Raw genomic sequence first — 13206 nt, 5'->3', positions numbered from 1 at the left:
TTGCTAAACTGTTTTGACATTGTAGGAAACATAGAATTGGATTGAAGTTGATCTGTTTTAGTAGGGAACGTAAGAAGGAAAGAAAACACTAATATTATGGGAAACATAAATTAAGAGCGTGTGGATACGAAAGTTGACCCTTTATATTCATATTCCCAGTTGTATCACTGCAGTCCTTCTGCTCAATTCCAAGCAGCAACGGGGGCAGCTCTTTCGTATTACTTTAAAACTGACCTGTTGCGAAACTCGAACAGACGGTGGGTAGCTTCAGTGCCTCACGTCACCTGATATTTTTGGCTGTTACAGGGCTGATCAAGCAAGCGAAATAGCTTTGAAGAGTCTGTTAGTGTGAAGCTTTTTCGCCGAAAATCTAACAGGACTCGCTCGATAACTGGAATCCATATAATAAAGGAAAGATATTAGGGCTTTAAATGAAACGCATACCGCGTGCCACCTGATAAAAAGTATCTGTGGCGCACGGGATTTCATTAACGCGTTATCAGAATGTTCTGATAATTTATGGTGTTATCGAGCAGCGTAAATAAAATATTTCACGAGCAGCGACTCTTCTGAATTCAGTCTCTTTGTACTGGTACAGCTTTCATTCCATTTACGGGTATTGTTAGCTAGTGCATTTAATGAATTCTCTTTCCGAGTGCGAATAGTACTTCATCTCTCTTGCAGCAAGCTCCACTTTCAGTTCATAAATGAAGAATCTGCTAGCCAGGTACCCTCATTTTCTGATCGAGAAGGACAGACTTGTGAATAACGGCACAGTGTTTGAGACCGTCTGTGTTAACAGAGAAGAAAAACTTTTCGTGTTCTGGAAATTATCGGTATACTCTGCAATACATTACGCTCATTTATTTTACAAAATATTGAGTGTAATTAATAAAGGAGTAAATTTTTGAGTTAAAATGTCTTTTCGAGTGGACATCACAGCGCTACGAGAGACTGTATCTTGGGAAAAATATCTCAAGTGATGTTATATTATCAGAAATGTCAGTATAGTACCAACTCGAGTTTTCAATAATCGGGCCAAATATGACTCATCCTTGCCTTCAAAGAAAATACTGTGATGTGTATCTGCTTTACAGAAAAAAAACAAGCATACTTTCATGTTTGGATGAGAATGAAAATAAATGGTAGTAATATTTTCTTGAGAAGACAGTCGTACAGTTCAGAAAACGCACGCATGATAAAGCGCAAACGTTTGAGCGAAGCACATAAAATGTACTGAAAAGTAATGAAAGTGACACACCATTTCAGCAGACCTGAAAAGAATTAAAAGCTCACATTATGTTCTATTTCAAGGGAACGACTGTGCTCCACGACCGTGATGTAATCCAAGATAGAACGAAGGCCAGCATTCGCCGTAATGTCATCAGTCTTGCTTTATTGCACTGCAAAATTTAGATTTCAGCTGACAGTGCAGCTGTGACCAGTGTGCTGTAAGCATTCATGTAGAATGAAGTAATCATTACGGCACACATTAAGATACGACATCCGCATGTACAAACGTTGGTCCAAACAGCTGAAATCTGGAGTTGCAATGCAATAACAAAGACAGATGATGTTACGGCCGATGCTGACCTTCATTCTGCCCTGCATTAAAATCACTGCTGAGCTGATTTCAGATTTGCGGTCCTCATTTTGTTTCTGGAACGTGGTAAAAAAACGTGCTATCTGCTTGTAAAAGGATTATCTCCTATATGTGAAATGAAGAACTCATTGTGATAAATAAACAAGACATTCCTCATAAAGGAGCACTTCCCAAAATTAAATTAATAAAAGTAGGAACGGTACTTCACTCAATATTGAAATGAGTAATGGATAATACCCTTCACTAAATGTTTCCTTGCATATTTATTGTAAAAGTATTCTTCTTTCACTTACAAATTGCTTGTTATGAAAGTGGATAGACAAAGCAAGTAATGAAGAACAAATCTGTTTCCTGTTTCATATTATCCAGAACGCGAGATAAACAACGCAACAGTATCATATGAGAGTGTTCTGAAAAATAATGACTGCGAATTTTTTATTCTGTTCTCATTGCCGGCTGCATGTCACGCACATTGCTTGATTGACTTTTCCAATTCGCTGACGCAAGCTGTATCCCTCTGCTGCTAGAGGGCTCCGAATTATAGTGTGTAACATGGCGGCGTGTAACGTAAATATGGCGGTGGGCGAGAAACAGTGTGCAGTAATCGAGCTTCGAATTCGAAGCGTTCGTGCACACGCATAGCCCTCTCTCCTCCAGCACGACAGAGCCATATCAAACAGGGGCGCTGCAAGATCTGAAGGCTTAAGATCACAGTAGTCATCAATCAGTCCCGACCGGCCCTCATCCCAGTTTCACCAATTTCCAAAAATTAAAGAACCCCTCCTATCCGCATCCTCATATGAGCATGACACGGCGGTCGGATGGTCCAGATGGGCCACTTGTGGCCTGAAGACGGAGTGCTTTTCCAAGACTCCACTTTGGCACAGATGAAGCTGTACATGTATAGGTGAAATTGCGACTCTGTCAATAAAGTCAAACATTTTACAGTGATGGTATCAACAAATGGTCTCTGTGAGAGTGGCGCTCGCCGCCGGGACGACTATGTTGACAAAATAAAAAGCCGTAATCTTGAAGAATAAACATGTAGAATGTTAATAAAGTTTCTTTCATTTGAAAAGATTTAAGAGTTTCCAATTTAAAAAATTCTTTGGCGCACTTCCCAGCACGCCCTCCTAATAATGAGATGTTAAGTGAGATCTGTCTTTAGACCGTGAAGTAAATACGACACCTGGGCATGATGCAACCTCACTGGGTGCTTTCAGTATTGAGTCCTATGACGTTGGAAATCAGTACTCTTCCGAATTAATACGACAGGTCGGTACACCAAACGGATTCGTATAAAACGGGAATCAAGGAGCCTTGTTGGCCTCCACCATTGCCTTAAGTTATGTCAGTAATGGGTTGCGTACGTGCCGGTCAGTTGTATTGACACAGCGCAGGATGATAGGTCAAAGTCAATGTAGAGACGTGACAGGACGGCAGACAGGGGCATCCATGTGTCGACGTATTCGTGACGACACAGGACTGAATTTGACCTGTTTTTGGTGTATCAATACGGATCGACCAACCAGTCTACAAGGAATGATGCATCTTTCGGAACTATGTAACACAACATAATAACAGAGGTCGTAGAAACATCTTAACCCACGCTTGTCAATCATTTATCGTAACTGCCAACCCTCTCCAAACATATCCATTCTGTCGACCCGATCTCTCTCTCGTATCACAACGATATTTGGCTGAAAATATCGACATGCTGTACAATGACCCATCGTAGGTACTTCGATAGAGATAAAACAATCATTTTCGGAATATTACAGTCGACACATAATACAGTAGAATGTTAAATGGTGAACAATCAAAACTCTTTAAACAATAACTAGAAGGAAAACGCCCTTGCCCAGTATACGGCATGCACAATTTGTTAGTGTTTCCTACTGCAGTGAAAGTTTGTGAAATTATACCGTATTTTTTCATGTTTTAAGCACTGCCTGTTACGTTTCTCACCACCATTCGGGACTCTGCTCTTTCATAGCAGCACTGCGAAATTAATATCATATTCAGTATTGAGGTATGCATTTTGTGACAGGTCTAAGATAAGAGATTTAGGTTCTCTGAATTACCTTAAGAAAACTACCAATCATGTAACATTTTATTTGGGAATTAATTGACCAATTAAAATATGATGATTATTATCTTCACATACAACTGCATTTAGTTGCTGCGCCACAGCTCCACCTGGAGTAGCGAATTACTCTTGTGGCTGACTCAACAAAACGACGTCATTTGGAGGATAACACAAGACGCCTCAGTAACTAGGCATGCTAGAGCAAGAACATAGATTCAGTGCGCATTAACGTGTATTCGGGAAGCTGGAACTGCAGTAGACACCTTACTGGACCTCTGAAAAGTAGGAAATGCTACAGTTTACAACACTGTCAGAGCGTGTAGAGTACTGAAATGACAGAAAAGCTAGGGCAAATGATGTCATGATTACCCAACAGTTACGCCTGGCAACTTCTGCCTGTTATGACTTAGTGGTCATGAACACTGCCGTTTCAGAAACACTAACCAAACTGCCTCTTATATATATTACCAAATTCATGCAGGAATTATGTATTATGTGGTCACTGCCAGCCATTTGTTTCAGTGGGAGGTCTATGCCCCTATATCATCCAAGGTGAAACAGCATACTGCCCCAGACAGACTCCGTCATCAGCTACAGACTGGCGCCTTTTCACCGGAGAGGATCCCTCTGGGTGACTGTCTACAGCTACTAGTCGTCTTCCTTGCGGAATGGAGTTCGAACCAGGGCTTTCCAGCTGCCCAGCCATTACTGTCTGAACAGGGCAAACATTGTCGTCCTTCTTTGCCGAATGTGGACACACGCTGTCACTGTCCACAATTTTCCCTCTGCAGACACAGGACAGTGTCATCATTTTCGCGAGGGATCTCACCTGCCCAGTGAGTTGTCTCGCTGAGTAATGGAGGCAGGCCAGCTGTTTGATGCCACGAGCTTTCTGACATCCATGCACCACCTGGCGTTGTTCCTGTGTCAGCACTGTGACCACTTTGCTAAAACAGCAGCTCCATGCTGACAGGTCATTGCCTGACGAAACACACAGAGAGCCCTCCTTCCGATGGGCCTGTGCTTAGAGTTGCATACTCAGCCAATCATGGCCGCCTAAGTCACTGGGGAGCATTAGCCGTGTCCCCAGTTATCCCTTCGCTGCTGCGTGACACCACAACACTGCAGTCCCGCTCAGGATGGTGAACCGATACTATTCTGATAATTAAAAAACAGTATTAATCGCAAATTTCTTTTAATCAGAGTGACCGGTTTCAATCCTTAAGGATCATCTTCGACTCTTAAAAACACACGTACAGATAGAGGGATCCTTACAGTAACTTATATACACTAAAGTAAGATTACGAACTACATACACCCAGAACGGCAGGTGGACTTCCATGGAGCAGGCTGCGTCGATCCACGACGTTGAACTAACTGCTAAATGGATGGGCCAGGAGTGGTCTTAAATAGCACTAGTCCAACTCACCGTCCTGTGTATGACAGCAGTGTTAGCCAATCAGAAGCACAGTGCGTACTATTAGCATAAAATGTATTACAATTGTGTATATTACTAAGATTTGAAGAAGAGTTATAGGTAAAATACATTGTAAAATTTCTATGAAATAGCTATTCGTCAAAAAATATAAACTGTAGTAAATAATTAGCTTAAAATAAAGTAGTCTAGGCTGCCCGCCGTTATCCGTTCCGTAATATACGTTCTGTTGGCAAAGATATGTGGAATACCTGTCAAAGGTTGCTATAGCGATAGAGAGAAGCTATTAGCAAAGGTAATCTATATGGACGTAGAAACGGCGTCCAATATCGATGCGACATTCTGAAAAGCTGCCACAGAGTGCTGTAATGGGAGCAAAGACGATATATGTAAACGTTAAGGTTTGCCGTAAAAACGGAGTCCTCTATAGATGTGATACATCAATATAAATAGAAAATATAGTAGTGAATATAATAGTCGTTAGGGATTATTCATAGTAATATGAATGGCAGAATAGCGAAACATGGGGCGTTAGTTAACAAGTAATCTTGCCTGTTATGTAGGAAGGAAACATAGGCACAAAGGGCAGCATAAGGTTTTAGATATACAAGGCTCCATTACAGCTCGTGTTAGACAAGAAATGGTTTTAATTCATATGATAGATATATTGTGTAAAGTAATGGGGATGCAGGAACAACCCATTCAACATCAAATGATACAAAATCCGTTAAAAAGAGACTGTTAGTGAAAAAAACACTTTCTAAAGAGAAAAGGGGGGAGGGGGGGGTGGTGGTTGGGAACAGAACATCGAGAATATTAACATAACAACAGGGGAAAATATAAAGAAACTATAAAATCATGAATCATAGAAAAATGCTAATGACGAAATTACAAGTCGGCATTATTTGTATAGAAAGAAGGTACTCTGAAACATAGACTGGTGAAAAAACGAAAGAGCAGCAAAATTATAACAAGTCTTCAAAAAGATCAAAGAAATATTTTTCCCTAAAATCAAGTTGCTCGCCCAGTAAAGCTAGAGGCTCGTTTTTATAATGTGTGTAAATTTCTATTTCTTGCAGTGAAATTAATAACTTGCGTCAGAATGCTGATCAACAAAGGCAACAATGGTAATAGCCACTCTTCTACCCTTCGTTAGAAAGAGTTAATATTCTCCTAGCGAAACAGTGTACATCTAATGCGTTGATGTTGTTACGAGACAAGCTAAACTAAAATGTCGTCTTAGCACTGGCTTAGGGTAATCGTCAGTTGAGTTCTTTCCAACTTATTTGGCCGAAAAGTTCCCACAGTTACCTAGTGGATGTTCAGTTTCGGCACCCATGCACATTGCATCTAGTACACTTCTGCTTACACCCAGTGCTAAGCAACCGCATATATAGCTCCGTTATGGAAATTAAATCATATAGAAAGGTCCCTGAATTCCATTGAAATACTGTCAATCAGCGAAGAGAACCATAATGATTACCTTCGACAGTGCAGTCAATCCTGTGGAGTAGTCATCTTCTCCCAAGAAAGGCTTATTGTGAATTAGAAATAAAACTACAGAACTCCTCGTCTTGAATCTTCCTCGTGTTACGTGGCGCAGATAGAGCCAGATGTGGTTCAAAAATGGTTCAAATGGCTCTGAGGACTGTGCGACCTAACATTTGAGGTCATCAGTCCCCTAGAACTTAGAACTACTTAAAACTAACTAAGGACATCACAGAAATCCATGCCCGAGGCAGGATTCTAAACTGCGACCGTAGCGGTCGCGCGGTTCCAGACTGAAGCTTCTAGAACCGCTCGGCCACCGCGGCTGGCAGTCAGATGTGGGACAGGGAGTACAGCGGATACTCTTTATAGTTGGAAGACTCTCCAAAGTGTGGCTGCAGCGAGATGGCGCACGCAGTGCCACATATCGCTCAGGATTGCACCCTGGAATAAATACTTTCATGTTTAAAATAAGTGAGTGCTTGCAAAACCAGGACATTAATCTTTGACTTTTCCTTCTGTTTATCTAACTGACAGTTTATCGTTGTTTTATTTCTAACTGTTAATATACTTGTGAATATCTAAAGGTGTAAATACTACAAATGTAAATAAATGGGGAGCCGCTAACTGGGGTACCTCACCGCTACAATAATGTCATATAAACTGATATGCACCTGCTCTGCTCTGAAAGAAGCTACTCTTGTCGCTCACCCAGAATAGCTGCCAGTCTTGCTTTCGAAGCGCACAAAGAGCGCGTTCCCGGTGGAGACGAAGTCGTGCTTCTCCATGGCCCTGGAGAAGGTGTCGCAGAAAGTCTTGATGATGCGCGCGTCGTCCGCCCATGCAGCGTCGTACAGCGTCAGCGACTCCCCGCAGTCACCTTCATAAGGCTGGATGGGCGCTTCGATGCGGTTTATCCTGAAACTGCACAGGAGGCACTTGTAAATCACATTATTAAGCTAGTGACAGGATGAAGCAAATGCGAAAAATTTGAACAACCAATTCACAGCAATGAAAGACGTTTTCCAAGCAGTGATCAGCAAACCACAATATACTGCGCCGAACTGATATGAAAACGGCTCTCATTTCTCCGTAGTTGACAAGAGATGTAATTCTTAACTGTACTTCGACACAGAGACTATGTAGTTACTGACGATGTGGCCGTAAAGATATAAATTCATCTCAATTCCCTTTTATGGCAACGTTTCTAATAAACTCAGAACATTGTTAACCAGTTATAGTGTAAGAATTGCATTCAAAGCCGAAAACACACTAGGTCAGCTACCTGCACACAACGTCGAATCAAAAATACCTGCTACACCGACTGCAACGCCTTTTATATTGGCCAAACAGGCAGAAATTTTGAAAATAGATTCAAAGAACATACGTAAGTAACGAGTAAGAATGCAGAAGTTAAATCTAGATTTTTGTCTCACTTAATTTCAAAACGACACATGGTCACTAATACTGCCAATAATATAATAATTACGCATAAATTGTAAAAAAGTACCCGTATGAGCAATTTTGAGGAAACAAAAGTCTACAGTCATGTGCACCATAGTAACAGTGATATTCTTAACGAAAGAAAAAAAACCTCAAAAACATTGTTAATTTTAATTCCTTTCGGAATAGTTTCGATGTGTTATAAGCTAATTAATTTTACCCTATTATATCTCTTTGCACAGACCCATTTATCGTAAACAGCATGCCATGCTAAGTTCCTTATCGCAACATGTCATGTTAACATAGTGTTTGCGCCATAAATGTCCTTTGTTACTTTACTATCGTTGTTTCCCAGACCATCATAGCGTCTCTGAGCGTCATCTGCTGTACTTTCTCGTTTCGTAATAATACTTTAACTTTTTTTCTCGTCTTGTCATTGTGCACCTCTGTCAGTCATTTAAATCGAACTTCCGTTCTAATTTTATTTTCAAACAATTTTATCGTCTTTTGTCTCATAATTTCCATTTGCCTAATCACCTACCCACCCCGTACTGGCCCTACTTCTAACTTGCTTCTCCCGTATTAAAGTATCACTCCTGACCTCCACAGTCGTCATGTGCCCACCCACGACACCTAACTTGCAAGTTCAAGAGAAATATGTCGATTTACTAAACTGTGACTACTTGTTACAGTATTTACGTCACCATGGTGTTTCCTCATGTTTGTTAACAAGTCTTTCAACTTTATTTAATTTATATAACACATATCCATTTTAATAATAGACTAGTTCACACTATATTATGTTAGTTCATTGATTATCTGAATTGTGTAGACGAACTGTTTTAAACATTTGTGTATTTGAATTGTTGTTGATGATGCGTATTGCTATCACTTGATTAATTCTGTCATACTCCGCTGTTTCATATCATGTAGATGCCAGTAAATAATGGCCTTTGTGGCAGAAACCGGTCTTGGTTTAAAATAAAAAGAAAAATAGCAGCTGTTGCGGGCATTTTCTTCAATACTAAACATAGCGATAAACACCGAACTGATGAATAAATATTGCACGGGAAGAAACTGGTACCTAATAACCTCAGACGGTGGCGTAATCAGTGGAATGATACTAAAAAATGTGCACATCTAATTCAGTGTCTTTTGAAGAAACAAGCTTCTCTAACAATCCGTCATCAACGACACGTTAAACCTTTCAAGGTGGGTACTTCTATGGAAACTTGACTACATATGCTTAAGCCTTGATGTCCTGTTGTAAACAAATTCATGACGCTACCTGACTTGAGTCATGAAAAAGGAATTAAAGTATGTAGCTCACACTTACGGAAAACGCGAATCCAGTGAATGGTAGACATCGCATTTATAATCAAATATCAGTCAATGCGAAAATTATTTGAAAAATACTATTTATGTTAACATCTATAACAGTGATCAACATATACCCGACGTGGTGGAATGGGCGTCGCAGCCCTTTCCTCCAATCAGAATATTCGAAAATGGAAATAAGAAGTTACTGGTAAAACGTCTCCTAGTTACATAAATTATGATGCGGTTGAAAGCAATTAAATATGCATGAACTATTGCATATTGCTGAACGCTCGATACAACAATATCTGCAAGTGAGGTTTGTGGAAAATGATCACACATACTGTACAGAATCTGCTACAGCAATTTTGCACTCAGTCAGTGGGCAGAACGTACGTTTACTTTTGAAAAATTTGCATCCAGAGATTGGAATATTCATCACTACAGACTGGGGAAAACCATCTTGGAACTCAATGACTTCTGCTTCATCACAGGCCACAAATAACAGATGAAGGGGATACTTAGCAGTATGTAAGTACGTAATGATACAGAAACACAGAAACAGCACAAATCAAATTGTTACTTAAACGTTCAAAAAAAAAAAAAAAAAAAGCTAGGGAAAGCGGCAGCAAGAACAAAAAATAATATAACTAAATTGTATGTCGATTTGAAATCAGCAAACAGGGGACATGAGCCACTTGGCATTCTAGATACATCCACTTTTTAGGTCGGAAGTTAAAGAAATCAGAATATCACAAATACGTACTCACGACTTCAAGAAAAGCACAGAGAGTGACGACATTGAATGCATAATGCATTATTTGACTATTGACCATAAGACGTGCCGGTAACCACCTTCAAACTAGCGAAATTTGGGAAAATAAGCCATGGTTGAAACCACCATGCTGGCCGCAGTGGCCAATCTTGTGTGAATGCTCTGAAAAACTAATCATTTGCATATCACAGCATCATCTTTCCGTCGGTTCAATTTCGCGTCTGTAGCACGTCATCTTCGTGGTGTAGCAACTTTAATGGCCAGTAGTGTATCATGCACTCTGCGTACACTGATAACCACACTGCCTAAGAACTTTTCGTAACCTCGTGTCAAAGGACTGAATGACGACATTTCGCAGCGTACCCCAATGAAAGACGTGAAGGTAGAGAATCAGTAAAGTTCTGGAAAGTACTGACAGGGAGGTGGAGCCATCTCGACTCCACTGTCGTGTGTAGCAGCTCTAGGTTTCCTGGCTGAGAATGCATGGCACGAACAGTCCGGAGGTGGTCTCGCAGACACTCGACTGGGTTTAAATCTTGGGGGCTTGGTGGCCAGGGAAGTACGGTAGTGATCCCGGTGGTCTTCGAGCGATTCACGTACACTATGAGCTGTTCGAAACGTTGCGTTGTGCTTCTGGTAGATTCCTTCAGCAAACTGTATGTGGGGGACGTAAAAGGTCCTCAAGGATAAATGCATATGTTAGCTGATTCACTGCGCGTGGCAGAATGAAGAGGGGATGCCACGAAAACATAACGCTCCCTCGTCCGGTCTGGGGTCTTTGCATTCAAATATTTCAAGAGGTACTCGTCTACGGCCATCAGTCCGATGGAGCATGAAATGTGATCCATCTGAAAAGGACACGTGTTGCCACTCAGTAGGCTTCGAATTGCGGTACTGGCTTACAAATTGGAGCCTTTGTTGCCTATGAACAGCAATAAGCATGGTTGCATGAACCGGGCACCTGCTGTGTTGGTCTTTGAGGAGACTTGCTAGCCCCTTGGTTCATCTGCGCGGTCAGTTCTTCAGCAGCGGAACATCTACTCGCCCGTGCACATCTCCGCAGCGGTCGATCACTCCTGTCATCTATTGGCGGTAGTACACTACATTTGTATCAACACCAGTTTTGGATAGCGCAATTTTCCCATGCACAGCGTACAATAACCATGGCGGTATGCGAACAGTTTGCAATCGGAGTCCTTTCGGAAATGATTCTAGCCTTGATCAAAAACCCAGTGATCATGCTCTTTTGGACGTCAGATAAATCGCTCCGATTGCGCATAACGACAACGACTCCATTGTTTTCCGACACGCTTTGTATACCCTCGACTGCTAGTGCTGCCACCTGCCGTTTGTGGGTGGTCATTGAAATTGACGTCAAACATCAACCATAGTCGGTAATCACATTAATGTGACGGTACACTGTGTACACTCACAGAAAAGTCCTGAGATTTGTATGTATCCGATCTTCCTCTTCTCAGTATATGGGATGCGCCAAAGGGATTTATCAGTTAATAGTCGACGTACCTGGGGAAGTAGAGGCGGACGACCTCGCCCGGACGCCCACGCATGAGGTAGGTGCAGGAGGTGTGCGGCGGGTACCAATGGGCCACGCTCAGGAAGATGCCCTCAGAGTCCCCGGAGGAGGCGAGCGCCTCCGAGCTCAGCAGCCAGTCGCACGTGCCGTTGCGCACGCCCGCCGTCTCCACGTGGCCCGGCCAGCTGCCCACGTTGAAGTGGAAGCCCGTGTTCAGCAGCGGGCCCGCCGCCGAGCTCGAGAACTCCACCAGCAGGTCCTCCGACGTGCCGATGATGGAGTAAGGAAACTTGCCCATGCCGCAGAACACGCCTGAAAACAATGGCGAGCGTCACACTCTACCCATAAAACTGGCTCACGTTACTACAAGTATTAACAGATTTGCCACCAACCTGACACAAACAAAGGCATTTCAGAGAGGATAATCAAAAATGGTTCAAATGGCTCTGAGCACTATGGGACTTAACATCTTAGGTCATCAGTCCCCTAGAACTTAGAACTACTTAAACCTAACTAACCTAAGGACATCACACACATCCATGCCCGAGGCAGGATTCGAACCTGCGACCGTAGCAGCCTCGCGGTTCCGAACTGCAGCGCTAGAACCGCACGGCCACCGCGGCTGACAGAGAATAATCCTATTTCAAAAGATCATATGAAGAGTGGAAAGTGAAAAGTTTCTAAGTAGCAAATCTCACATCTGCCTAGATATACGGTAGTGCAAGAAGTGTTGCTTTGTCACTGCTATCAAAAGAGAAGTGCAAGTACCGAAATGGTTCAAATGGCTCTGAGAACTATGGAACTTAACTTCTTAAGTCATCAGTCCCCTAGAACTTAGAACTACTTAAACCTAACTAAGCTAAGGTCATCACACACACCCATGCCGGAGGCAGGATTCGAACCTGCGACCGTAGCGGTCGCATGTACCGAACTGTGCCGCCATCTGCGCGGGATTCCCCTTGGTACTGCTCTGATAGGGTCACGTGGCCGTCTGTAGTTCGAGTCAGATCTTGTAGTCAAAGAGATAACAACTACAATGTATTCCAGCGAGGACTGCACCGATATGGTACTGATCTATGGAGAGACACAGCGCAGTGCAGCTGAGGCCCGGAGGCTGTGACCACAACGTTTACCGACGCGACGTCTAAATTCTGCTTATGTTTTTAGAAACGGGTTTACGAACGGAGGAAGCTTTCCAGGTTCAATAAGTCGTGGAAAGACCTATTCCGACGCAACCGATGTTTCCCGGGACGTTATCGAGTATTTAGGAATACATGCCACGCACGGTAAGTATAATTTAAATGAAAATAACGCATACGTACAATGAACTATAAACGAAACTGTTACGGTGCTACTGTGTTTAGGTTTCTGTGTTATTCCTCTCTATAATAACATAATAGTAATAATAATACTAACATGGTTATTAATAGGCCGGTCGCGGTGGTCTCGCGGTTCTAGGCGCGCAGTCCGGAACCGTGCGACTGCTACGGTCGCAGGTTCGAATCCTGCCTCGGGCATGGAT

At 42.3% G+C, this 13206-nt stretch overlaps 1 protein-coding gene across 1 annotated transcript in view; it reads right to left on the bottom strand.

Annotated features, from left to right (window-relative positions):
- Nucleotides 1-13206, bottom strand: part of LOC124594052 (cubilin-like) — a 390054-nt gene that overhangs the window by 69595 nt on the left and 307253 nt on the right. Inside the window, exons 5-6 of the mRNA XM_047132402.1 lie at nt 11675-11996; nt 7327-7539 (exon numbers count right to left, since the gene is read on the bottom strand). Coding sequence (XP_046988358.1) covers nt 7327-7539; nt 11675-11996 — 535 coding nt within the window. The remainder of the gene's footprint in view (nt 1-7326; nt 7540-11674; nt 11997-13206) is intronic.

Source organism: Schistocerca americana, chromosome 2 (assembly GCF_021461395.2).
Source record: "Schistocerca americana isolate TAMUIC-IGC-003095 chromosome 2, iqSchAmer2.1, whole genome shotgun sequence".
NCBI classification, from domain to species: domain Eukaryota; kingdom Metazoa; phylum Arthropoda; class Insecta; order Orthoptera; family Acrididae; genus Schistocerca; species Schistocerca americana.
This window is presented reverse-complemented; position numbering and strand designations above follow the sequence as displayed.